This window comes from Saccostrea cucullata, unplaced genomic scaffold (assembly GCF_032062105.1).
Source record: "Saccostrea cucullata isolate Sc308-1 unplaced genomic scaffold, CSIRO_AGI_Scuc_v1 ctg1853, whole genome shotgun sequence".
In the NCBI taxonomy this organism is placed as follows: domain Eukaryota; kingdom Metazoa; phylum Mollusca; class Bivalvia; order Ostreida; family Ostreidae; genus Saccostrea; species Saccostrea cuccullata.
The window spans coordinates 37,331-63,690 of NW_026918342.1; the positions used below are offsets into that span (position 1 = coordinate 37,331).

Below are 26,360 nucleotides of genomic sequence, written 5' to 3' on the forward strand. Positions count from 1 at the left end.
TAATCAGATTATTTACTGAAACATGATTTCTATTAATTTTCTTTTGCTTTGAGAGTAGCCAACGTACTTTTTCCGCCATTGCTCGTAAAAGAACGGATATCTCCGTTATTGTTCAGAAATTGTGGATTCTTACAAAATCTCCTCCATGAAACATGTGATCAGAGCTGGTTGAGGACTAATGCTTTAGTAAACATAGACAATTAATCCACAAAATGTCTCCCTGGTATGTCTTTATTGAGAATGCGTTTACCAATATTTCCGTAATTTTTCCGTAATGTCAGAAGTCGACATTTCCGAAGAGCTTCCGAATGGAGACGACTCGGCCTTTACGGACGATCATCAACAAACCAACTCAGGTGGTGATGCAAGCAGCACGGTAAATGCCGAGAGTCCCTCGATCAACCATCAGCCTCTGCCCTCCCAACTGTATGTGACGACAACCCAAGGCCTCGTGCCGGCGGAACAGATCCAGGAAGATATAAAAACTACTCACATTGTGATCCACGATCAGACATTTGATGGGGGACTCAAAACCCCCACCACCCCTCTACCCCCTCCCACCCCCGCCACTCCACTCAGCAGAGAAAAGGGGTTCAAGTACACATGGGATGACTCTGTGCAGGGCAATATTCTGCCAGTGAGATGTAAAAACTCCAACGGAGAGCTCTACAAAAATAAATTCGGTTCAGGTATAAATCAATTTTGAGAGTGAGAAATAATTCAAATATGGAAGAATCAAGATTGATCATCATGCCTCATTTTTTTCATTCTCACAGTGTCGAGCGGGTTGGTTGGGGGATTCTTAATCAAAATGTTGCCTTTGGACCCCTGATCAATTTTCTTCGATATCTTTGAATTCAGTCCTGCTTCTCGTAACGGTAATTGAGTATAGTGCTCACTAATCAGAATGCGGGTTTTAGTAAGCCAAGTTGATAATTTAACATAAACAGGGGTCTAACAACTGTTTATCAATTCAACCCCCTAATGTTGTGAGGACGAAGGAAAAGAAAATTTGGGAATTTGATGTCAGTGATTCTAAGACCTTTTTTTTTACAGGAGGAAGGGGTAGATGTATAAAGAGTGATGGTGAATGGTTCACTCCTAATGAGTTTGAGGCCCGCAGCGGTCGTGCTAGCAGCAAGGACTGGAAGAGGAGCATTCGTTACGGGGGTCGGACACTGCAGTGTCTAATTGAGGATGGCGTTCTGCAGCCTCATGCAACCTCCTGCACATGTGCTGCCTGCTGTGACGACGAATCAGTCGTATGTTTATTATTTTCATTTTATGTTCTCCATAAGCAGAGTTCTGTCAGTTTTCCTGAAGTTTTTATTTTTGAAATTTTTTTTTAATTTTGATTAATAACATTGATTTTTAAACTAAAAGGATCAAAGAAAAGGCAATATTTTGAAATATTATACTTTCATGTAAATTTAATTACTTGAATCTGATTCGTCAAAAAACATTTGATAAAAAACACTACTACCCGCTGAGTAATGAAACCACGTCCTCGAGCATAGCAACAGTCAACATTACTTGATGACGGGTGGTATTACAAAAAAAAGTGACTGTGTGGAATTTATGTGCGCACGGTTCACTGTAATATGTTTTTGTATAAAACATTCAGTATAATATAATAAATACTGCAATGCATGTAGTTTAGTGTAACATTGAAAATTTTCACCCCAACAAAACCATTGTCGACCGAGGCTACCCCTCGAAAACCATTGTCAACCTCGGCTGCGCCTCGGTCGACAATGGTTTTGTTGGGGTGAAAATTTTCAATGTTACACTCAACTACGAGGGGTGATCAAAAGTTCGCAAACTGTCTCTATATCTGCAAAACCACAATTCAGATTAGAATGAAATTTGGTACACACAATCATAGCCATACACAAGGTCTATAAACAGCATATGCTGAATAAAGATTCTCTCTTTGTTTGTGACGCCACTATTTAGGTCACTTTTGAGGAAAAATGGTTGTCTCAGTCGAACTCGTTCAACAAACGACTGTACAATTTATTGTAATATTTTAGAAATCCCTCTACAGTATCATATAATAATTTGTACACAGTTTATTGAAGTAAATGAGTTCCTATAAATTCAATTAACAGTCTTCACGAAAACTCACTGGTCCGAAGACCGAGGCCAGTGAATTTTGACTTCGGGTCAGTGAAAATCAGAATTCAAGAAGTCCGATGGGCTTGTTGATTATAAAAATCATACATAGTCAAAATATATTTTAACTGACTTACTTGCGTAATTTTCATTAATATATAAAATAAAAAGATCAAGCATGTGTTATTGAATCATATTATTATAACCCTATTATAGCATGGATGTATTACGTAACAACCGGAACTAGCTAGTAACTATTAACTAGTACGTAAAATGTGCTAATTTCCAACGAACAACTTACCTAAACGCGACAAAGGACGAAAATGGCGGCATTTTAAAAGTTGAAGTACGTAAACATGTATTAATTTACAGTTATGAAAATGTATTTCTTTTATTTTTTAATCAAGGAGCCAGTAAAAATTTTGGTGGGCCAGTAAATTTTGAAAGTTCACTGGTCCGACTGGCCAGTTAGTTTGAAAAGTTTTCGTGAAGACTGAATTAATGATTGGATTAATCGTTTTAGTGAAGGAAGGCTGATGGTTAAAAATGATACTTGTCATCTTGTCCAGTGAAAGCAAGTTTGAAAAGATATGTATTTTTAATTAAGCAATTTGCTATCAAAGACCTCCAATTAGCAATTTGAAAAATAGTTGAATATTTGAACAATGATATAAGTATTAAATACCTAAGATATCATTTACTTTAGATTTTAAACATATTAGATATGATAAAAAGGATGCACCCATTCTCTATCCACCTTGAATAAAGGTCTCTCCTGAGACAGACGATTTGTGTTTTAATGGTCACCATGCTTGTTTTTGGAAAGGATGTTAATATTATCCACCCAATATGACCATTTCTGACAAATGAACCGTTCTTGTCATAAAAATTAACTCACATGGAAAGAAATATAAAACTCGGAAAAATCTTTCAACTTTTGTGACAGAACGCTACGGAGGGGGTCACATGACCACCAATATCACGTGATTCGCACATGCGCAGAACGGTGGTTGATGTGCATTAAAATCGGGGAGGATTAATTTAAAATATAATCAACATTAAAACCAAATATTGTTTCTTGTATGGAAGTTATTCAATTAGTTTATGAACTTTTTGATCACCCCTCATACATGCAATATTTATATATTAATCATTTATATACTGTAAATCACTTTTTATTTGCGAGAATTTTATTTTGGCGTAATTACATGAGACAATGTGGTTGAGGAAATTAAATTATCGCACATAATAGTTTTTCTAAGGATAATATAGAGCAAGATCCACAATTCGTGGAAATTTTGTCTCACTTATCAAGAGTCAATGACTATGTCACGAAAATAAGGTGTCACAAAAATTTAGTCATCTACAGTAATAAAGAGACGTAAATCTCACATTTTACCATGTACATTTTAGACTGGCCCTGTGCGATTATTTGTCCCGTACAAGAGGCGTAAGAAAGACAGCGAGAGTGGAGGCCCACCCTCCCCTCCTCTATCTTCTCCACTACCAATCAAAAAGCAGAGAATCAACTCCGTCAAATCCCCTGCTCCCACCCCCTCAGCTTCACAACAAATCTCAAACGCTCCCTCACCAGTATCCATGGCAACCATCGTACCAGCCTCCAACATCGCCAAAGACACAGGAGGTAGGTAGCCATGGCAATGTATGTGGAGTTGTTGGAAAGAACAATATAATTAATATATTAGATTGTATCAGGTTATAGTTGCAGTTGAATATCAATGGCACATTTGAGTGAAATATTGTGAAAAACTGTGTAGCAGAAAGTGAAATATCTCTCCCTTTTTCCTAGTTTTAATATTTAATGAATGATGCACAAATTCAAGTTTAACAAAACAGAAACTGTTTAAGTCTACTAAATATTCATCAGGCCTGATTATTATTACAGGGTTTCATTAACTTGTAACTGACTTCTGCCTGTACAAATGAACAAAGTTACACTTAGTAGATATCATATAGTCCAGAACTAGCAAATTCTTTAAGAGATATTACAACTGTGTTTTCAAACATGTATTTATGACCTAACCTTGAATCAGTCAGAATCTTGGGTCATTTTACAACAATTATCCCTCCTTCCAGCTGTTATGGTATCCATTGGTGGACAGACCCACACAGCACAGCCAATCAAAGTGACGACCTCGGAGGGCGAGACCATGCAGATGCAGATCTTAACAACAAACGACAGTCTGGGGACATACCTGACTACAGGAGGTATATAAAAACATATTGAAAACAGTGCAGAAAACCAAAGAGAATATCAATAATGCATATTTTTTCATAAAATACCAAGAAATACAAAACAAATATTTGAGGAACGCGTTGTCTGGCCTTAAGAAAAGAAATTTAATTGTAAGCCTTTCATTGTTGATTAGTTCCAAGTATATTTTATTCATTGAATTGGATTGAACATTGTTGTTAACATTTCCTTTGACTTTTGTAGAAGCTGTAGTGATGGCTCCTATTTCTGAGGTGAAGAGTGCAAACGGAGGACTGACAAATGCTGCCATTTTGTCAGTTCCTGACATGTCAGAGCAAAGACAGTGGTGGCAGCTGGAAGAGGTAAGAGGTTAAAGGTCAAAAGTCAGAGGTTAAATTCATCAGAAAGAGGCAAATCTTGCAGTGGATATCTTGGGAAGGGGATGGGGTTAACATGGTTTAGGAGGAGTCAAAAAATTATAATAATGTGTTAATAGATATAATTTCTTACTTGTACATGTAGATAAAGCTTAGCAAAGATAGCAAAGTTTTAAGAAATGTGCATATACTGTTGTGTGTCATGGAATGCTATACATGTATGGCTTTATACATAGATTTAACATTGTCTTTATATTGAGACATGTTGTTAGAATGTCACTGTTCATTAACATATTGTGTAGTATGTCACTTCATTTTACATTCCCATTTATGTTGGAAAGATTACAAAATTTGTTAACATACTACCCAATCATTAATCAGTATGCACCTTTTCAAAACAAGTGATCAAATGCAACAATTATGTTATACGAGGGCTGTTTGAAAATTATTGAGACATTGTGTGTATTTTGCTTTCTAATGAATGTCTTTCCGTGAAAATTTGCAAATCATATATATAAAATATGTAACATCAACGTTCTAACTCTTCTTAAACCCATAATAAGAGCGAAAATACAGTGTAACTCAGTTTATGTGTATAATTTTCAGCTTTATTTCAAATTCATGTTGTGCAACTTCCTTGGAATTTTGATCAGAAATAAGAAATCATAAAAAGAATAAGTGCGGTAGAGAAATATGCCAACAACGAAAAAACTCGATTTTGACGTCAAGGGCGGAACAGCCACAAACCTAAAATTTTGTGTAGCGCAATGTAAAACTTTTTTCCACTCACTACCTGCAAAAATAATAACAACGAGAAAAAAATTGTGTGTTAGGCTTTGTTAATTCATTAATTGATATACATTTTTTTTACAATCAATTTAACCAGAGTAAACTCAAAAGCTCCGGACAACCATCAGTCATGACCTACGGTGTTAATCAATATTGTTATGGTATTATTATCATTGACCCGCGTTGTAGAAATTGGCACTGCATGATTCTATGTCATCCTTTCACACAAATGAAAGTTTTACACTGGGCTATAGCAGAAGCATACTATATGCATTTTTAAAGAACAGAAAGAGACTGTTTGATTTTTGTAATGTTATAAGTACAGGTAACTCTTGAAACCTCGAAGTCCGCGGGACCGAGGTAAAACTTCGAGAGATCAAGAGTTCGAGTTTTCAAGAGTCTGGATTTTTCCAGGTTTGTTTGACAGGTTTTAGAATTAGTCTTACTGGATGTAATGATTTTCATGAAGTCCTTACGTTTTACACGTGGTTTTTATAAAACAACGATATGTTTTCGTATTTTAGATGAATATTTATTAAACTGAGTAAAGCAAATGATGTACATCGTCAGTACGTGTACATTTATTTTTTTTTTTATCATGCGGACATCATTCAACGTGTTTGTTATATGAAGATGGCATTTTAACAGCGTGGCTTGGTACATAGCATTGTGACTTTTCCAAATATGTGCATTGAACGAAATTCTGTATGTATTTGTCCAATTATAGTCTTAAAAGTGACAGCGAGGCTGTTTCTGAATTTTCATATTTCGTTAAACTTTAAAACTGATTCGAAATAAAATATTAAATTCGTCAAGTGTTTCGTCTTGTAATCTGCCATTACTATTCCTCAAGGGTTTCGAGAGATCAAGAGTTCGAGAAATCAAGAGTAAATTTGCTTAGTTATATAGTGGAAAAAATCGGGACAGGAGACTCACTTCGAGCGATCAAGAACTTCGAGAGATCTAAGTTCGAGCCATCAAGAGTTACCTGTAATAACAAAGAAGGAAAATTTTTAAACACTTCCGTAATGTTTTACACGTGAAACCATCTCCCGCTGACATGACATTACATGACGTAGCAATGCTGCTCCAGGTCGATAGACATGTGCATATTTATCATTTCACCGAGACTTGTCTAATTATCATAGAAATTAGAAATTTTGCATAAGTATTTAATGCGTTCTTTGTAAAATGTTGTTGAATTTTCATGAAATTAACTCCGTACTTTATGGAGTAAATGTAATTGTCTCAGTAATTTCCGAACAGCTTTGTATTTCATCACACCATTGTGAGTCTATATCTACCCCTACAGTTGTCATCAAATGCAACAATTGTGCTATATTTCATCTTACTGTTCTGACAATGAGTTTATTTTTACCCCTTCAGTTGTCTTCATGCCGTATTTTTATCACACTGTTATGACATTAAACTATTTCTACCCCTACAGTTGGCCAATAACATGCTGCTACAGGCCCAGCAGCTCAAGTCAATGATAGAGCAGGCCAAACAGCAGACACAGCTATTCAGAGACGCAGCAGTCCAACAGGTCAAAGGTCAGATGGAGAAAGAGAAACAGGAGGTAGGGAGGGGAATCATTTAAGGAATAACTGTCTTATTTTTGGATTTCTTGATGTGATCAATTAAATGGCTTGTGTGATTTCGTTTTTTATACGCCCGTCTTAAGACGGGACGTATTATGTTATAGGCTTCGTGTCCGTCCGTCTGTCTGTCTGTCCGTCTGTCTGTTAGCTTTTTCGTTTCTGGCTCATAACTTTAATACTATTAGGCCTAGGATTATCAAACTTTGTCATCTGATGCATCTTGGGTAGAAGGTGTGTCGCGCACAAAAAGTAGGTCGCTCTGACCTTTTATTAAGAAGTTATAGCCAAATATGGAAAAATCCTTTCCGCCCCATAACTAGAAAACTATAAGACTAACAATCATCAAACTTGGCCAGTTTATGCATCTTAGGTAGAAGGTGTGTCGCGACCTATTTCAAGGTCACTGTGACCTTTAATTTAAGTGAAATTAAAAAAAAAAAAAGTGTCTTTTTACTATTCATTTAAGCATCCCAAATAATGTAAGAGTATTGCACTCTCCTTATTAAAAACATGTTAAATCAAGAAAATACTTATTTTTTTAAGTATATACTTGACAGCAATCTATAACAAATATAATGTATGTTAGAGAAATCCTACCTCTCCCTTGAGTGTAATTATCAAGCACTGGTCAAGAAGAATTTTGATAACAGAAAATTGCATGTCAAATTAGAGAGAAATTAATGAGTTTTAAGTGTGAGGATCTAACTGATAGAACATCAGTGTTATCTATATCCCTTGGGTATTGGGCAGATGGGTAAGCCTGTTGGATTAAAAATAGCTCTTGTTGGCTAGCCTAAGTTTTAAAATGAATTTGATTAAAACTAATTTGATATTGCATAATAGACTAATCTGATATTATATAATATTATTAATTTAAAAACTAATTTTAAGGGGTGGGGTGGAATCAGCATTTCCATATGAATTACATATTAAAACCTGTCGGACATTAAATCTCAACCAAAAAAAATTGTTGAATATTTTATATGTTTAGAAAAAAATTTATGGTAGATAGTGCAGACCCATTCATCTCTTGGTAGTAATGAGTAGACAAGCATCCAGTTAAAGATTAATTAATGAGTTCAATGTAGGAAGGCTAGCTGATCAAGTGGCTTATCTGTATCCTTTGGGGATTAGACAGAAGAAGTGCTGGTCAGTTTATAGCATAATTATGTCATTTGATGGCCAGGCCTTTTCTTTTCAAAATTAATTTGGTATAGATTAAGATGTTAAGAATAATTTGATATTGTTTAATATGATGGGCATTTGACAAGGTCTAACACAACCAGCATAGAAATCTATTAATGATGTAATATTTATTATAATTAATGCCTAGATAACAGGAAATGGATAAATATTTGAAGGAATGGAAAAATCATGGAAATCTTGGAATCAAGGTTGACGTGATTTTCTTGCACACTAAAATGTTCAAGAAAATTGTATTTTTTTATGACGGGCGTATCATGCTGTGGCGCGGCACTTTATTATGCATAAAATTATCACGCAAGCCAATCGATTGATCATTGTCATAAAATCCAAAGGTATTACAGTTATTCCTTCTATTGACATGTTCTTGATTTTTACAAATCCATATGCTACAAGCCCTGATTCCATCTCTATTTGTCCCGCTCTGTACATAGTAATTTTTATTGCACCTATCAGTGAACCAGTACATTTATGTAGAAAATAAAGTACATTAACTTTTTAGGTCACCTGAGTAAACTCAGGTGACCTATTGCTATCCGTTTTCGTCCGTCGTCGTGCGTCGTGCGTCGTGCGTTGTGCGTCGTGCGTTAACATTTGAACATTTTCAGCTTCTTCTCTGCAACCACTGAACCAATTTCAACCAAATTTGGCACAAAGCATCTATGGGTGAAGGGGAACAAAAATTGTGAATTTCATGATCCCTGCCCCCCTGGGGCCTGAGGGGTGGGGCCAAAACCACTAAAATTAATGCAATCTTAAAAAATCTTCTTCTTTACTCCTGGAAATCAAGCAGTCAAACTGTTTGCATGATTGTAATAAGCAATGAGTCCTCTACCAAAATTGTGAAATTCATGGCCCTGGGGTCAGGGGTTCTAGTGCTAGGGCGGGGCTAAATAATTAGGTAGTGAAAATGCATTATTTCTTTGAAACTCTTATTCTCTGCTCCTAGGTATTAAATAAACCAACTAAATACATAGTTATGATGAGCAAGAGTGCCTCTACCAAAATTGTGAATTTTATGGCCCCAGGGTCAGGGGTTCTGGTGTTAGGGCGGGGCTCTATTGATTATATAGTAAAAAAACATGAATTCTTTGAAAATCTTCTTCTCTGCTCCTGGGTATTAAATAAACCAACTAAGTGCATAGTTATGTTGAGCTAGAGTGCCTCTACCAAAATTGTGAATTTTATGGCCCCAGGGTCAGGGGTTCTGATGTTAGGGTGGGGCTCTATTGATTATATAGTGAAAATACATGAATTCTTTGAAAATCTTCTTCTCTGCTCCTGGGTATTAAATAAACTAACTAAGTGCATAGTTATGATGAGCAAGAGTGCCTCTACCAAAATTGTGAATTTTATGGCCCCAGGGTCAGGGGTTCTGGTGTTAGGGCGGGGCTCTATTGATTATATAGTAAAAAAACATGAATTCTTTGAAAATCTTCTTCTCTGCTCCTGGGTATTAAATAAACCAACTAAGTGCATAGTTATGTTGAGCTAGAGTGCCTCTACCAAAATTGTGAATTTTATGGCCCCAGGGTCAGGGGTTCTGATGTTAGGGTGGGGCTCTATTGATTATATAGTGAAAATACATGAATTCTTTGAAAATCTTCTTCTCTGCTCCTGGGTATTAAATAAACTAACTAAGTGCATAGTTATGATGAGCAAGAGTGCCTCTACCAAAATTGTGAATTTTATGGCCCCAGGGTCAGGGGTTCTGGTGTTAGGGCGGGGCTATATAGATTATATAGTGAAAATGCATTATTTCTTTGAAAATATTTTTCTCTGCTCCTGGGTATTAAATAAACCAACTAAGTGCATAGTTATGATGAGCAAGAGTGCCTCTACCAAAATTGTTAATTTAATGGCCCCAGGGTCAGGGGTTCTGGTGTTAGGGCGGGCCTATATAGATTATAGAGTGAAAATGCATTATTTCTTTGAAAATCTTCTTCTCTGCTCCTGGGTATTAAATAAACAAACTAAGTACATAGTTATGATGATCAAGAGTGCCTCTACCAAAATTGTGAATTTTATGGCCCCAGGGTCAGGGGTTCTGGTGTCAGGGCGGGGCTCTATTGATTATATAGTGAAAATACATGAATTCTTTGAAAATCTTCTTCTCTGCTCCTAGGATTTAAATAAACTAAGTACATAGTTATGATGAGCAGGAATGCCTCTTCAGAAATTGTATATTTTATAGCCCCAGGGTCAGGGGTTCTGGTGTCAGGGCGGGGCTCTATTGATTATAAAGTGAAAATACATTAAGTCTTTGAAAATCTTCTTCTCTGCTCTAGGGTATTAAGCAGATGAACTACCTATGTAGTTATGATGGACAAGGGCCCTAATCTTCAAGAATTGTGAATTTCAAGGCCCCAGGGTCAGGGGTACCATAGAAGAGGGGGGTGGGGGCTCTACTAATATACTGAAAATGAATGAATGGTTTGAAATCTGCTCCTTGATATTAATCAAATATCAAGGCCTAAGGGTCGGGGGTTCATGTGTGGTAGGGGCACTACTGATTATTGCTGAATATTACTGATTAGTTGAAATGCATTTTTTGCTCCCCTACCCTGGGTATTGGCATTAAGTTAACAAACTAAGCAACTGTTAAGTGTATTGTTATGATGATCAATGGTGCCTCTTTCAAAATTGTGAATGCCATAGCATCTGGCTTAAAACATGAATCAAATTCAATCACTGGAAAGTTTGTTGCATAATGCTCAGGTGACCTATAAGGCCCATGGGCCTCTTGTTGTAATTTATCGTGGACAAAGACATTGGAAATACATGTATAAATATAGCCAAATCAAACTAATGCTAATGAATGAACTGCTGTCATTTCATATCCAAAATTATATCTAAAGCAGGAAAATTAATCTTCAACAAATTTGTTGTTACATTTCTTACTTTGTTCATAAGTTGGTTAAAAATGATATTTTCATACTAATGATCTTTTTTGTTTATTTATTTTGTGTTTGCCTAGGCATTAAGTGCTCAGAAACTGGAACACCAGGTCACCCTTTCACGTGCAATCATGGCTGAGCGAGCCCAGCGTCAGGTAGCCATTCAGCAAGCCGTGGCCAGCGCCAAGGCGGAAGTGAAGGAAAATATAGACGTTGCCGTGGTGTCATGTGACTCCTGGACGTCAGAAAATGGGCAGCCGGCAGCAAACAGTATGGTAGAGACTCTAATGGTGTCTGAGGCCGACTCAGAAAAGGAGAAGGAATAGTGTTAAAATATGTCATGGATGAAGTCAAAATTAGGTCATCATGTCATAATAAGCTGCAATCATGTAGCCTTCTTCAAATTTTGTTGTATGAGGAAAGAGGAAGGGGGTTGCTGGAGAAACATTGAATCTGAAAGAAAACAAATTAAAAGAGAGCTTCATGGCTGCAGCTGTTTCATAATAAGATATGATACATTGGGTGCATTGTTCATTCTATGTACCATATCATCATTATTTGTCCATCTCACTTGTTACACTTTGTTGTGTTAATTTTGTTTACTACAATTAATTTTATTTATATGTTCATTGAAATGTTTTATGTAACAACTAGTACAATATGGGTAAACTCAGTTATAAGAACTCTTTTATAAGGCTTTCTTGGTGTTAAAGAATTTTTTACAATTCCCTCAGGGGAGTTTTCACCATGTAAAGAATCTCTGTTATAATGAAACAGAATCCAATATATCTCTCACTTAATTATTGTCAAGGTTTACTGTATATGTACTCAATTTTCATTTGGTTTATTGTTGGTAATGTATGCATGTATAAAGCTTCTATATATATATATTTCAATACAGTTAAAAACTCTGGTTTTATTGTGCAATGTACACCTAAATTATCACAAGTTCTAATGTGTCTTACAATTTTATATCATATTTTATTCTAATTGAGGGTACTGTGAAATATATCAACAGGGTATAAATTTATCTTTGAATGATAATATGATTCGGAATTTAACAAAATGTTGGCATTTTAGAAGATGGTATCTACGACAATTTTCAACTCAGATCTGCTTCTATGATCTAAAACTGTGTTCTACATCAGTAAGCAACATTGTTAAATTCCAAAACATACATTTATTCCATGATAAAATAATACCATTTTAACACAGGCATAAAGTTTCAGGGAAGTGAAAAAAAAGTGTAGTGATGATCATGATAAATATACATGTAGTAAAGTGAAATGAATTTAATTTTGTAACTAAAAATTAAATTGAAAATGTTCAAAGGCTCTATACTGCATATTTGACAAAGTAATTGAAATGAAAAAGAAAATGTTTATCATCAAATCACATTTAAAAGAATGTGCTATATATGTCACAACATTTAGGAGAGGTTCAATTTCATTTTTAAATTGATCTTGAGAGCATCGCCTGTATATATAATGGTTACATGTATGTTGTTAAAAAAGAGGACTGTGTAAAATTCAGATCTTCTTGATATTAAAAAAAATGTTGTGACAGACAAACATTTATTTCTCTTTCTTGCATTTCTTGAAAAAAAATCTGCCAAATCAATTTGTCTTTGAATAAAATTATGGAAGTTGCTACTGATTCATTATTTTTTGCTTAGAAGATGTCTGATTGTCAAACATGTTTGGAAATATTATTTTATCATTCACTTTTTGAGGTTTTGTATGTATTCACAATCTTCTTGACTTTGGGCTTAGCAGTTGATAAATAATCTTTCTTTTTTGTGATTTACCTTTTAAAGGTTACATACATGAATTTGTATGAATGAATGATTTATAAAATATTCTTTTTGGAATGTTTTTGGAAAAAAATATACACTTGAGAAAAAGAAAAGCTTAGAAAGTCTAACCCTGCTAGGGTGTGAGTGTGTGTAGGGGATGGGGGTGGGGTCATAGAATTTTGATATTAGAAATTAGAGATACAACCAAAAATCTTCTCTTTCATATAGTGTATTGTAAAAAATCTTAAGTTAAAGCTAATATATTAAGGAGGCAAACTCTATTACATTTAGCTTTATCTGTATAATATTTCAGTATATACAAATTTGGAGAAGAGGGGGGATTCAACGTTCCCGAATTTCGGTTACCAACCGTTTGGATATGTTTTGTTCCTATAAGTTATTGAGAGGAAAAAAGGAACATGTACATTTTATTTGAAAAGCGGTTACAGGAAAGCGTTTTCAAATTTGGTTCAAAATTGACAAGATGTTTAATGAAACAAAAGTGAAAATATTTTTAGATAGAAAAGAATAGAATTTCGAAGCATGTGAAAAAGAGCCAAAACCCAGTCATCCTTTGACCAACGAACCTGCTTAGAAAACACAATGTTACTTGGTGTTGATTATTTTTTCAGTCAAGCTTTCTGGTACAATGTATTGCTTTCAGAAGATTGCCAAATCAATAAGATCAGAGTTTAAGGACATACACAACGTACCTCACCCACTGATAATTTTTCAAGATATTCTAAATTTTAACTTACAATACCATTACATGTGTTCCGACAAATAATCAGCATACATTACCAGGGGTTTTGAAAAGATATCAAATTGTAAAATTTTTGCATTGTTCAAAGAAAAATGTACGAAAATTACAAAGCATAAATTCCAGATTTTTTTCATCAAAAATTGTTTTAGAAGAGGTGTACAAATCCATATATAAACATTAAAAGTATTGCACAGGGGTCCTTCATTTAGTGGAACTCTTCAACTCCAAGGAAAAACCCAATAAAGTTCAAAATATACTCAACAAAAAAAGAAACGCATATTGTTTTACTCGTCAAAGAAATTTTTAGAATGTTCATGAAACAACTATTTTTTACATCAATGGATACCTGTGACCTATTTAAAGGACAACATGGGGTTTTAAAACCCAAGTGTTGAATTATCTCCCTTGATTAAACATGTTTATGAAAGTAGTGTTTTTCATGATTTCTTCTAAATCAGTTGTCTATTTTCATTGATATTTTGGATTTAGAGAAACTTTTCACACTTCTATTAAACACATATTTAACATTTGATTGCAGTGTTGATACTGCAATGCCACGCCCAAACAAAGATGAATACAACCAGGCTAACGATGATACTAAATGGAGCTACGCAACAGGAAGTTGCAACTGTATTTGAAATAAATCAATGGGCTTTGAAACCTTAAAACTAACGTCTGAAGACCACTATCATGCCATCCGCTTGTAACCACAACCAGTCTGGACCGTCAGACACCCCCTCCCCCTTCATCACCTCATGCGATTTAGAACTTGCTGTAAAACCGCTGCTATAATTGCTGGATGATAAAATCTGCATAAAAATGCATTAATTGTTCACAAGAGACTGAAATGAGATGGTATTCCTCCACAATATCCGTACATTGGAAATCCACTAGCATTGAGACTTTGCACAGTACATATTGTTATGCCCCTTGAATTTGGGGGCAATGAAAATGACATCAACTTGACTTTTCAATTTGCAATATTGATTTTTATCACAACACACTCTAAAATCGCCTAAATAATATAAGGTTTAAACTGAAAACTTAGAATTTCATATTATTCTGATTATGCGTTTCTTTTTTTGTTCAGTATATATTGACCTTAAAGGCTGCGTGCATTTGTCAAGATTCTTGGCGTTTGGAAAAAACAAAATAGAAAATTTCAAATTAAAATTGTTTATAACTTAATTTCTGTTGCATTTTAATTAAGAACCATCAACTTAAAAAAATAAAATAAATTCTTGGTTCACTTTGAATTTTATTTTGCAATGTATCGATAGATAGGGAATCAATGTAATTCTTCTTAACCAGTGTACTTGTACACACATATTCATATCGCTTTACATAGAGGGGTACATAGTGATTGATATAAATATCGCTACCCTCACTTTATAGAGCAGCTGATAAGAACACCCTGTTCAAATAATTAAGTTTTTGGTGGATTTCGCAATCATCTAGCTCTGTGTAACAACTTAATAATGTTTCAGTTTTTAACAAAAATATGATGCTTCAGCATGTACGGAGAACGCTGGCGTTTTCTGTGTGGATTTATTTTCATATTGTGAACGGAACTCCAGGTATAAAATATATAGATTGATGTTATCTGATAAAAGTAGATGTGGTGTTTGTATAAACTTTGATTGTATTTAAATTTTGAAAATAGAGGTCTTTTACAATATAAATGGAATTATTTTTAACGCAATTTGAAGGGTATCATTACTTCATTTTAAGACAGATGGTAATACATCTGTCGCTTCTGAATTTTTTTCCTTAGTTACGACAATCATTCACCTATAGATCATTTGTATGTTTGAGGAAAAACAGTCGTAAATATGATTATATGATTTTTTTTTTTTTTTGGGGGGGGGGGTTGGATGAAAACGGTATTTTCATAATGATATACTTAATATGTAAATATGCACTGTTTGTTGTTTCTAGATCTGTTTTAAGTTTCTTTCGCCTGCAGATTTTCAATATATTATTTAAATATACATGTATTTTACTCAGTATTTCTATGTCAGATGACCACGATTCAGGGGCCCGTTTTACAAAAGAACTTACGACAAAGACCAAAATCTTTAGATTGTTGTAACATTTTGCAAAATTAATAATTTTGAAATTGTCTGTATGTGTAAAGATATCTTACCACCTTCTTTTTTAAAAGTTAAAAAATAATTTCCGATATAATGTTAATTAAAATGTTATTTGAAGAATTATATTTGGTCTTAAGTCGTAAGTCGATCTTTTGTAAAACGGGCCCCTGAAATTTTACAACACATAACATAGCTCCAACACTGTACCCACGGAATCAGGAAGTGATCGAATAACTCTGTATCCATTGTATAGTAGTTGATTAGGTTATCTAGCGAGGTCGGAGCACTATAGTTTAGGTCTATGGGTAACAGTGTAGGTAGGATTTTCCCCGTAGTTGCAGGATTTTCCATGGCATGGGAATTCTTATTAATGCTCTAAAATGAGACTTCCTTCGGGGGAAAATCCTGCTATAAAATGAAATTAAAAACTATGTACATCATAAAAAATGAAAATGTAATTGACATATATTATATTGATCATAATTATAGTTAATCTCTTTTTATTAGGTATTACTAGCACTAGTACCTATTTTCCTTGTAGTAAGATATGAAATATAATATACATATTTATTCACTATGGAAAGGAAACTGGTTCGGTAGAGGGGGGTGGTTGAGAATTCTTCCAAAACCGATTGTGGGATTTTCTTTGGGTAGAAATCTTTTGTCAGGGCCAATATATTTTTCTTGACGAAAATCCAAATCCAGACATACTTTTCATGAGAGATGTTCTGGAAGTGAAAAGGGGGGGGGGTTCTTCTCAACAAGACCCGCACCACGCATATAGCATGTATAGGATACATGTATATAGATCGAATAACATGAATAAGTTAATCAGTAAATTTCAACATAGAATAAGTTAATCAGTAAATTTCACCAGTTTAAACATGGCTTAATAGGATCACATGATCATGTGATTAAATCTATGTGTAATATTTCTTGCTTTTTCATTATAGAATATGAACTTGGGACACAAAACAGGCAATATCTCTGGAGTAAGTAAAGTATAAAACAAAATCAACAAGAATATTCATAACATTAAGAAAAAAAAAATTATTTATAATTTTTATTTCTGACAATATAATAACATACTCGTATATAAATAATTTTAATTTGATAAAAATAAAATAATTTAATTCAATATGTTGAAGACAGAAAGAAGAAAAACAATTACTTATGCAAGCTCTAAAAATCAGCTCAAAATGTGAAAACTTCACTTAAACGTACATATAATGACCAAATTAATTAAGGCATTACTGTCATGTATTTGTAAACCACCAGCATGCACATTTCAACAAAAAATTGATCATGAAACTGTTTAATTTATGCTACAGTAGATAAACCATTGAGAATTCTTTTTGTAAAGGATCCTGCGATCTGGTTGAATTTACCTGTGATAACGGTAACTGTATTCCATGGCTAAGTAAATGTGACTTCATAGATGATTGCGGCGACGGATCTGATGAAAAAGACGAAAAGTGTAGTAAGGTTCATTACTTTACAGTTTATCAGTTTAATTAGTAAGGTTTTTTACTTTACAGTTTATTTATTAAGTAAGGTTCATTACTTTACAGTTTATTGGTAAGGTTCATTACTTTACAGATTATCAGTAAGGTTCATCACTTTACAGTTTATCAGTAAGGTTCATTACTTTACAGTTTTCAGTAAGGTTCATTACTTTACAGTTTATTAGTAAGGTTCATTACGTTACAGCTTAGTAAGGTTCATTGCTTTACAGTTTATTAGTAAGGTTCATTACGTTACAGCTTAGTAAGGTTCATTACTTTATAGTTTATTAAAAAAGTTCATTTCTTCACAATTTATGAGTTAGGTTCATTACTTAACAGATTATTAGTAACTAAGGTTCATTACTTTACAGTTTATAAGTAAAGTTCATTACTTTACAGTTTATTAGTAAGGTTCATGGCTTTACAGTTTATCAGTGAGGTTCATTACTTTACAGTTTATTAGTAAGGTTCATTACTTTACAGCTTATTAGTAAGGATCATTACTTTACAGTTACTTAGTAAGGTTCATTACTTTACAGTCACTTAGTAAGGTTCATTACTTTACAGTTAATTAGTAAGGTTCATTATTTAAAACGGTTTATCAGTAAGGTTCATTACTTTACAGTTACTTAGTAAGGTTCATTACTTTACAGTTAATTAGTAAGGTTCATTACTTTACGGTTAATTAGTAAGGTTCTTTACTTTACAGTTACTTAGTAAGGTTCATTACTTTACAATTACTTATAAGGTTCATTACTTTACAGTTTATCAGGAAGGTTCATTACTTTACAGTTTATCAGTAAGGTTCACTACTTTACAGTTTATCAGTAAGGTTCATTACTTTACAGTTTATGAGTTAGGTTCATTGCTTTACAATTTATCAGTAAGATTCATTACTTTACAGTTTATCAGTTAGGTTCATTACTTTACAGTTTATCAGTAAGGTTCATTACTTTACAGTTTATCAGTAAGGTTCATTATTTAAAACGGTTTATCAGTAAGGTTCATTAATTTACAGTTTATCAGTAAGGTTCATTACTTTACAGTTTATCAGTAAGGTTCATTACTTTACAGTTTATCAGGAAGGTTCATTACTTTACAGTTTATCAGTAAGGTTCACTACTTTACAGTTTATCAGTAAGGTTCATTACTTTACAGTTTATCAGTAAGGTTCATTACTTTACAGTTTATCAGTAAGGTTCATTACTTTACAGTTTATCAGTAAGGTTCATTACTTTACAGTTTATGAGTTAGGTTCATTGCTTTACAATTTATGAGTAAGATTCATTATTTTACAGTTTATCAGTTATGTTCATTACTTTACAGTTTATCAGTGAGGTTCATTACTTTACAGTTTATTAGTAAGGTACTTTCTTTACAATTTATGAGTAAGGTTCACTACTTTTAATTACAGATTCTTAATAAGGTTCATTACTTTACAGTTTATTAGTAAAGTTCATTACTTTACAATTTATGAGTAAGGTTCATTACTTAACAGATTATTAGTATTTTACAATTTATTAGTAAGGTTGATTACTTTACACCTATTAGTAACGTTCATTACTTTATAGCTTATTAGTAAAGTTCATTAATAATTACAGCTTGTGTAGATGGTTGATTAATTTTCAGCTTGTTTAGTAAGGTTGGTTGATTTAAAGTTAAGGTAGAAAGGTTGATTGATTGATTGATTAACAGTTTGTGTAGAAGGGTTGATTTATTTATAAAGTTTTTGTATAGAAAGCTTGATCAATTAATTTTGCAGTTTTTTTTTTAAATAAGGATGGCTGGTTATTTTATAGTTTGTGAAGAAAGACTGATTAATTAATTTACGGTTTGTGTAGAAAGGGAAATTTACGTTTTTTGCAGAAAGGTTGATTTTACTTAACGGTTTGTGTACAAAGGTTGATTAATTTACATTTAGTGTCATACGGTTACTTCATATACAGTTTGTGTAGATAGGTTATTTACAGCTTGTGAAGTAAGGTCGATAAATTTACATAGTTTGTAAAGGTTGAAGAATCTTAATTTTATGTAGAAAGGTTGATTATTTTACAGTTAACCCCAAACTCGCTTCTATTTTGTTAAGAATATCCTTTGCTATTTTAATTCTAGAAACAACCCTGTATTAAATGAAACATGAAATGACAATGTTACTTTTTTCTCTTTGTCATTATAAAGTTAAATTGCATCTTCCGACAGACAGGTGTACTGAATCTCAGTTTAAGTGTTATTTTGATGACAACTGTATAAACAAATCCAAGATATGTGATGGAAGAAAGGACTGTTCTGATTGGTCAGATGAGAAACCATCGCTCTGTGGTGGAGGTACGTCACTCATTTTCTTTAAATAAATCATTTCTATTGGTTGAATTGAATACTGCGAAAATCATTTGTAAATTGCTAAATTTGGCATGAATTTGTTTTTGTTTTAAATTAAAATGACGATATGCAATGCAAGTTGCTTTTCAGTGCCTTTTATACCGGTATTAAATATCAACTCGCATTTTCAGATTTTAATATGATTCATGTATAGATGTGTCGATGGAATAGGCCCTAAAAGTTTTCAATGAAATTTAAATTGTCTTTCAGATTGTTCGTACAAGCCAGACATGTTTCAGTGTGATAATAATATTTGCATCTATAAGAATCTCACATGTAACGGAAAGAACAACTGTTTTGATTGGTCGGATGAAGTGGGATGCCCATGTGAGTATTTATTAAGAATGACGTATTGGTCAAATTAGCAATGGTAAAGACATATTGGAGAAGAGGAAGGCATTTGGATTTGTGACATATTAATTTTGTCCTTGAATGTTAGCTACAATAATCATGCAAGATGTACTTGAATATCATATGTTATATCTAGTACTTGTTTATCTCCATATTTGGTTTCAAACAAATACATCCTTTGTAAATTACGGTGTTATGATATCCGTGAACTTTTTTTATGTACTCGGTAATTCTATAAAAACAAAGGTTGACTTGTAGGTGATCAATTTGACAAGTTCCAGTGCCTTAACAAGAAATGTATCGACGACAGACTGCTGTGTGACGGGAGCAACGACTGTGGAGATTTTTCGGATGAAATACATTTAAAATGCCGTAGGTTTTCAGAATAGTTTTGCAAAATACCCAATAATGCGAATATATGAGCAATTAATTTAAGCCATGGATGTGCCATGGATGTAATATAAATGTATATAAACCTCTATTAATAAGTGAAATTGATCATACACTCCTACATCTTGAAGGTTGATTTTGATTGGGATCTAAAAGTCTGGAATTGTAACAGCTTAATTTGATTGAATATACAGTAAAACTTTCTTTTCCGGGTATTGTTTATTCTGAAGTCCCCTTCAGTAAGTTTTAATAAATTACTAAATTGTTGTTTGATCTGGAATATTGTATAATCTATTCCGGCAATTGCTCCCCCCCCCAATAATCACAAAATAATACTTTGCACCCAAATATGATCTTGTCTCTGTTGAAAGCCTGAGGCCCGTTTTACAAATTAAAGGACTTACGACTTAAGAGTTAAGACCAAATTTAATTCTTCGTATTCCTTTTCAATTAACATCATATCGAAAATTATTTCAACTTTTTAAAAGGAATGTGGAATGATATTTTAACACAAACAATTACGAAGAGAAATATTAATTTAGCATTATGTTATTAATAACAATCTGAAGTTTTTGCTGGTCTTTAATCTCTTGATCTGAATGCACAGAAGGTTATTTAATATATAATTATTACACTCTGTTGTGACTTGTAGATAAGAAATGCTCGTATTATGAGAGATCCTGTAACAATGGCCTGTGTGTCAGTTTCCGCTCGCGCTGTGACGGAAAGAACGACTGCGGGGACTACTCAGACGAATCAGACTGCGGTGAGATCACAAACAAGTGACGTCACATCACACAGTGTAATCACACATCTCTTTCGGCAAACTTCGGCTGATTCCGTCACCTTCTGAGGTACATATGTACGAATCGGCCGAGGAGTGCCGAACACTCTCGTACTCATATACACATACAATAATGTCATCTCTACAAACAATTGAATAACATAACTGAACAGCAGTACGATAATTCATCAATCAGAACCTAAATGAAAACACTCATCTGCAAATCAATAGTTTACCAGAACCACAAATCAGTAATCTAGCTACACAGAATTCCTTGTAGGATTACCGGGTGTGTACATTTTCACACTTTTACAATTTTATATGCTCCTTGAACACTTTCTTTTATTGTTTTCCCTGTAGAAATCTGTCGCTGGAACCAGTTTAGATGTGAACGCAGCAGGAGTTGTATTCCATCGTCATGGAGATGCAATGGCGCTTCAGATTGTCCACATGGTGAAGATGAAGAAAATTGCAGTGAGCACTCAGAAAACAAAACTTTTTTAGTCATCACTTAGTATTTTACCAATCGTTATGTTTATATTAAATGTTCTAATTTTTTTCTTTCATAGGAAGTGCAAATCCGAACAACTTCAGATGCGGAAGTGGAGAATTTGTCACGCATGACTTACTCTGCGATGGTTTCCAAGATTGCAAGGACTCATCCGACGAAGAGTCGTGTAGTGCGTAAAGAAAAAAAAGATGATATTGACCATTAAAGAGACATGGACACATGCTTTCATTTCAAGATTTTCAAATTTATTTTTCCATTTTTACAATTTTTTAACTAAGACATTTCTGATGATCATATAAAATTTGAGTTTCAGTTGATGAGATACAAGACCGATTTAGAACTCCGAACCTTTGTTATATAAATAGGGTCCGTGCCATGTTTTTATAAAAAAAAATACACAACAGGTTAATATACTAATATATCACTGCATATGTTCGTTCGAAGCAAATATTTTCAACAAAGAAGTTATTCTAAATACGATTAGAAGTCTCTAGTGATCTGCTGAATTTCATATTGTTATAAATATGAAATATTCTATATGTATATAAAAACAAGACACAAACCTTTTTTACACTATGCAGAAACTTTTATCTCTTGTTTATCAACAGGTGGTGTTCAAATTTTGCTGACCATTAGAATTGCCTTAGTTCAGAATTGTAAACATTGAAAATTACTTTTAAAAAATTCAGTTAAAACTGTGTTCATGTCCCTTAAAGTCAAACACTTTATAAAGGTAAATGGGTCATTGAGGTTAATATTGATTAATAGTACCCAATGAATCCATGTCTATGTTTTAAGATTCGTCAAACAACGTCACTTCCGGGAAGTACGGCCCCGGGCTTTATGATTGTCACTGTGAAGGACCTTGTCATCCCGGCACGGGGACGTGTCTCAGCGCCTGCGCACATGGATGGGCGGGGCCTACATGCCAAATTAGTAAATTAGATTTATTTCTGAAAAAAAATATTACAGAGCTAAATATCTACTTAGTCAAAAAAAGTAAATTAATGGTTGATTTTTATCAATTTAGGTAACTTTCAGTGTATAAGAAAAGGAACTCTTTGTTTAAAAAAGTTCATTTATGACATCAAATTTTGACAATGTATATTTACTAGTAAAGCAATTTGTTAAAACAAAGTGAAGTAAAGAAAGATTATAGAAGATGATATATAATGAATAGAGTTTAATTTTCACTGTAGGAGTAATTCCATTTCAAATGCCTATTCAAAACAGTGGACATAAAGTCATCCAATCACCTTTAAGTATTGATGGTGACGTCAGAACATGTTCTCCGCCTGCCACCGGAACCATAAATGCCTACTGGGAAGCGAACATAACCGCGAACACGGAAATACGACGTATTCGCGTCTATAACCCTAGAGGTGAATGCTTTTGATTGGTTTTGAAGCATTTGTAATAATAAAATACAGTATAGAGATTTCTAGGTATTGAAAATGACATACATATATTGCACAGATCATGGTTATAATGTGATGTAATTTATACTAACCATTTTTCCATATTTGTCTTTAATTTTCTTAATAATTTTTTTTTAAAAAAGTAAATTTATTTCGAACTGTAGCACGGACTATTTTCAAGCTGGCAAAACATCTTCAATAATATGAATTAAAAATATCATTTATTTTATGAGCCATATGATACGTAAATTATGTATATTAAATGAGCCTCAGATCACATCTTTATGTCGAACTTGATAGGAGAGATATTCGAGGATTCAAATATTCCAGGGTGAAATTTCTTGGAAATGAGCATTTGGCATTTCAAATAACTTCAAGTCACTTATTTATTCTGTGGTATTCAAAATATCAATGTTCGAGATTTCAAAGTTCACCTATTTAACAGGTTTCTTAGGTCTTAAATTCAAGGGCCTTGAGAAAATTAGCAACATTTAGTAAAAATTGGGAAAAATATCATCATTCATATTTTCATTCTAGAAAAAAATCAAATTAGAGCCATTTCTTTATTTGCAAGGCATTTTTGACTTATTTACATTCAATAAATCTTATTGAATATCAGCTGAACTTGTTCTGGCTGTTCTGTCCATAATATTTAGAATTATTCGACATTAATGTCATGTTTCACGTCGTCTTTTGGAAATTTTCCTTGATGAAATTGGAAAATACACATATTTTACCATTGGCAATGGAGCCTATTACCGGCCCCCTACGACCCTTTATAAAGCCTTTTATTATTTGCTCATATCCACATTGTCTTAACAGATGTTCGAGATTTCGAAGTTCATCTGATATTATCTAATATCTGCATTGTCTTTATAGATGTTTGAAAGATTTCGAACTTAAACTGTTATTAGCTGATATCTCCACATTGTCTTTTTTCGAGATTTCGAAGTTTAACTGTTATAACATGTAGCTAATATCCACGTTATTTTTACAGATGTTCGAAATTTTGAAGATTAATTGTTATTAGCTAATGTATCCACGTTGTCTTTACAAATGTTCGCGATTTCGAAATAAAACTATTATTATCTAATATCCACATTGTCTTAACAGATGGTCGAGATTTCGAAACAAAACTGTTATTAGCTAATATATCCACATTGTCTTTACGGAGGTTCGAGATTTCGAAGTTAAATTGTTATAATCTTCTTATTTATAAGCTAATATCCACATTGTCTTCATAGGTGTTCGAGATTTAGAAGTTTAACTGTAATTAGACAATATATCCACGTTGTCTTTACAGATGATCGAGATTTCGAAGATTAACTGTTATCAGCTTATATATCCACATTGTCTTTACAGATGTGAGCTACCTGATAGGTCTGGCAAAGGGGTTGACTGTCCCCTCCTGTAAGGTCAGTTACCCGGATCTGGTCAGTGAGGGTCACTTTGACATCATCTGTGACCCCGGAACCAGACTCCGGAACCTCCTGCTGCTGTCCATACCCAAGGAGGGTCAATATGCAATAATGCAGATTTGTGAAGTTCAGATTATTGGTATGAGAAGACTTTTAAAAAGAATAATAAGAAAACTTACAGATGATACAAACAAAAAATGGTTTGATATTCATGTTTTGGCCTAATTTCATTGTAAATGATGCAAATAATAAATTTCTAAAATATAGAGAAATTGTAAACCATCTGAGATGTTCAACAGTCGGCCCTTCTGTAACCATCCTTATAAACCTTTACAAATATTTTTCATTTTGAAATCCACATTTGTCCTAATTTGAGTAAAAAATTAAAAACTACACGGTGAAAGTTACCGGGGTATTCATTTCATTTATTTGAACATAACCCAAGTTGTTATTTTCAAATTCTTTGACAAAAGTTTGTTTGTATCATCTGTCCTTAAGGATGTTTTAATGCTCTTTTATTTAATATTTAACCTCTTATTGAACGATATGGTGATAACGAACAGTATTCAATATCAAAGTCCATAAAACAATACAAAATAGGAGCAGAGCTAACACGGACCTCCGAAACATCAGAGGTGCATAGGATAAGGTACCATGGTGGAGTCCCACAAGAAATAAATAACCCCTTCTCCACCCCACCCAAACACACTCAAAAGAATTCAATGGCTTTATCATTTATTCATCTTGGAAAAAAGAAATTTCAATATTTTTTAATTTCGATCCTTTTTAACTATTATTAAGAAATAATTAAAATAATCAATGGAAAAACGTCCTGTGTTTCACTGTTAATAATGATGTATTGCACATATAACTTAAGGTATACAAGTATAATTTTTACAGTTTAAATTCTGATTCTCTAACTTTGATATCTAGAATACAATGTTACATTTGGAACATACATGTGCATGAGGTGTGTCTGCACCTTATTTTGGGGGCATTTTACCTAATAATAGATAATATCACGATATCATTTTTTTCAAACCCACCCAGTTACAAATAACGCTTTTAGAATGTATTGTGGAGACGTTTTCAACTGTAATATACATGTGCATGTTAAATTTCTTTTATGTTGAAAACTTTATTCTATTAGTGTGTTCTAACCACTCTTTCGGCGGACAGTGTGAGAAAACATGCAATTGTCGAGGACCGGAAGGATGTGATGACGTAAATGGGGCATGCGGAGATGGATGTTTATCAGGCTGGCAAGGACAGCATTGTTCAGAACTGATTTATAAAGGTGAATAAATTGATGATATCGAACCATATTTTCTTCCTCAAAAATCATAACTCAAAATCAAAATCCTCTCTATTTCTCTATTTTTATTTTGGAACAGAGCAACTAAAGCAAAGAACCAGAGGAGTTTCCAAAGACAAAGGTATATCCTTGTTTAGTTTTTTAAAAGGATGAAATTAATAACTGATGACATTTTAAAAGTTAGGAAGATCTATTTAATACATGTATTAACTTTTTTGCAGGACGCATTGTGTCATTTTTGATTGTAATTTGTGTTACCTGATATTCTTGATTCATTTTGAATGCATGGCTTAGTATTCCTCGTAATGGATAACTTGGTTCATGTAGGCTATCAAATCCATGAAATGAATCATAAGTAAAACCTACATTCAAAGATGTTCTTTTTTCATATAGAACCTTTATAGTTTTATCTAACTGATTTTCTGTTGTTCTTCAGCTTAA

At 33.4% G+C, this 26,360-nt stretch overlaps 1 protein-coding gene across 1 annotated transcript; it reads left to right on the forward strand.

Annotated features, from left to right (window-relative positions):
* Positions 1 to 69: 69 nt before the first annotated feature.
* On the forward strand, positions 70 to 26,360 carry LOC134263540 (uncharacterized). Its single transcript, XM_062745915.1, has 23 exons — positions 70 to 689; positions 1,057 to 1,262; positions 3,529 to 3,760; positions 4,213 to 4,344; positions 4,574 to 4,692; positions 6,944 to 7,075; positions 11,278 to 11,522; positions 14,294 to 14,385; positions 15,228 to 15,332; positions 16,802 to 16,840; positions 17,212 to 17,328; positions 19,553 to 19,678; positions 19,943 to 20,059; positions 20,342 to 20,455; positions 21,126 to 21,239; positions 21,618 to 21,731; positions 21,827 to 21,937; positions 22,567 to 22,704; positions 22,968 to 23,150; positions 24,549 to 24,743; positions 25,755 to 25,901; positions 25,999 to 26,040; positions 26,356 to 26,360. Exons 1-23 carry the CDS (start codon positions 275 to 277, stop codon positions 26,358 to 26,360), a joined length of 3,240 nt encoding a protein of 1,079 aa, XP_062601899.1. The 5' UTR covers positions 70 to 274.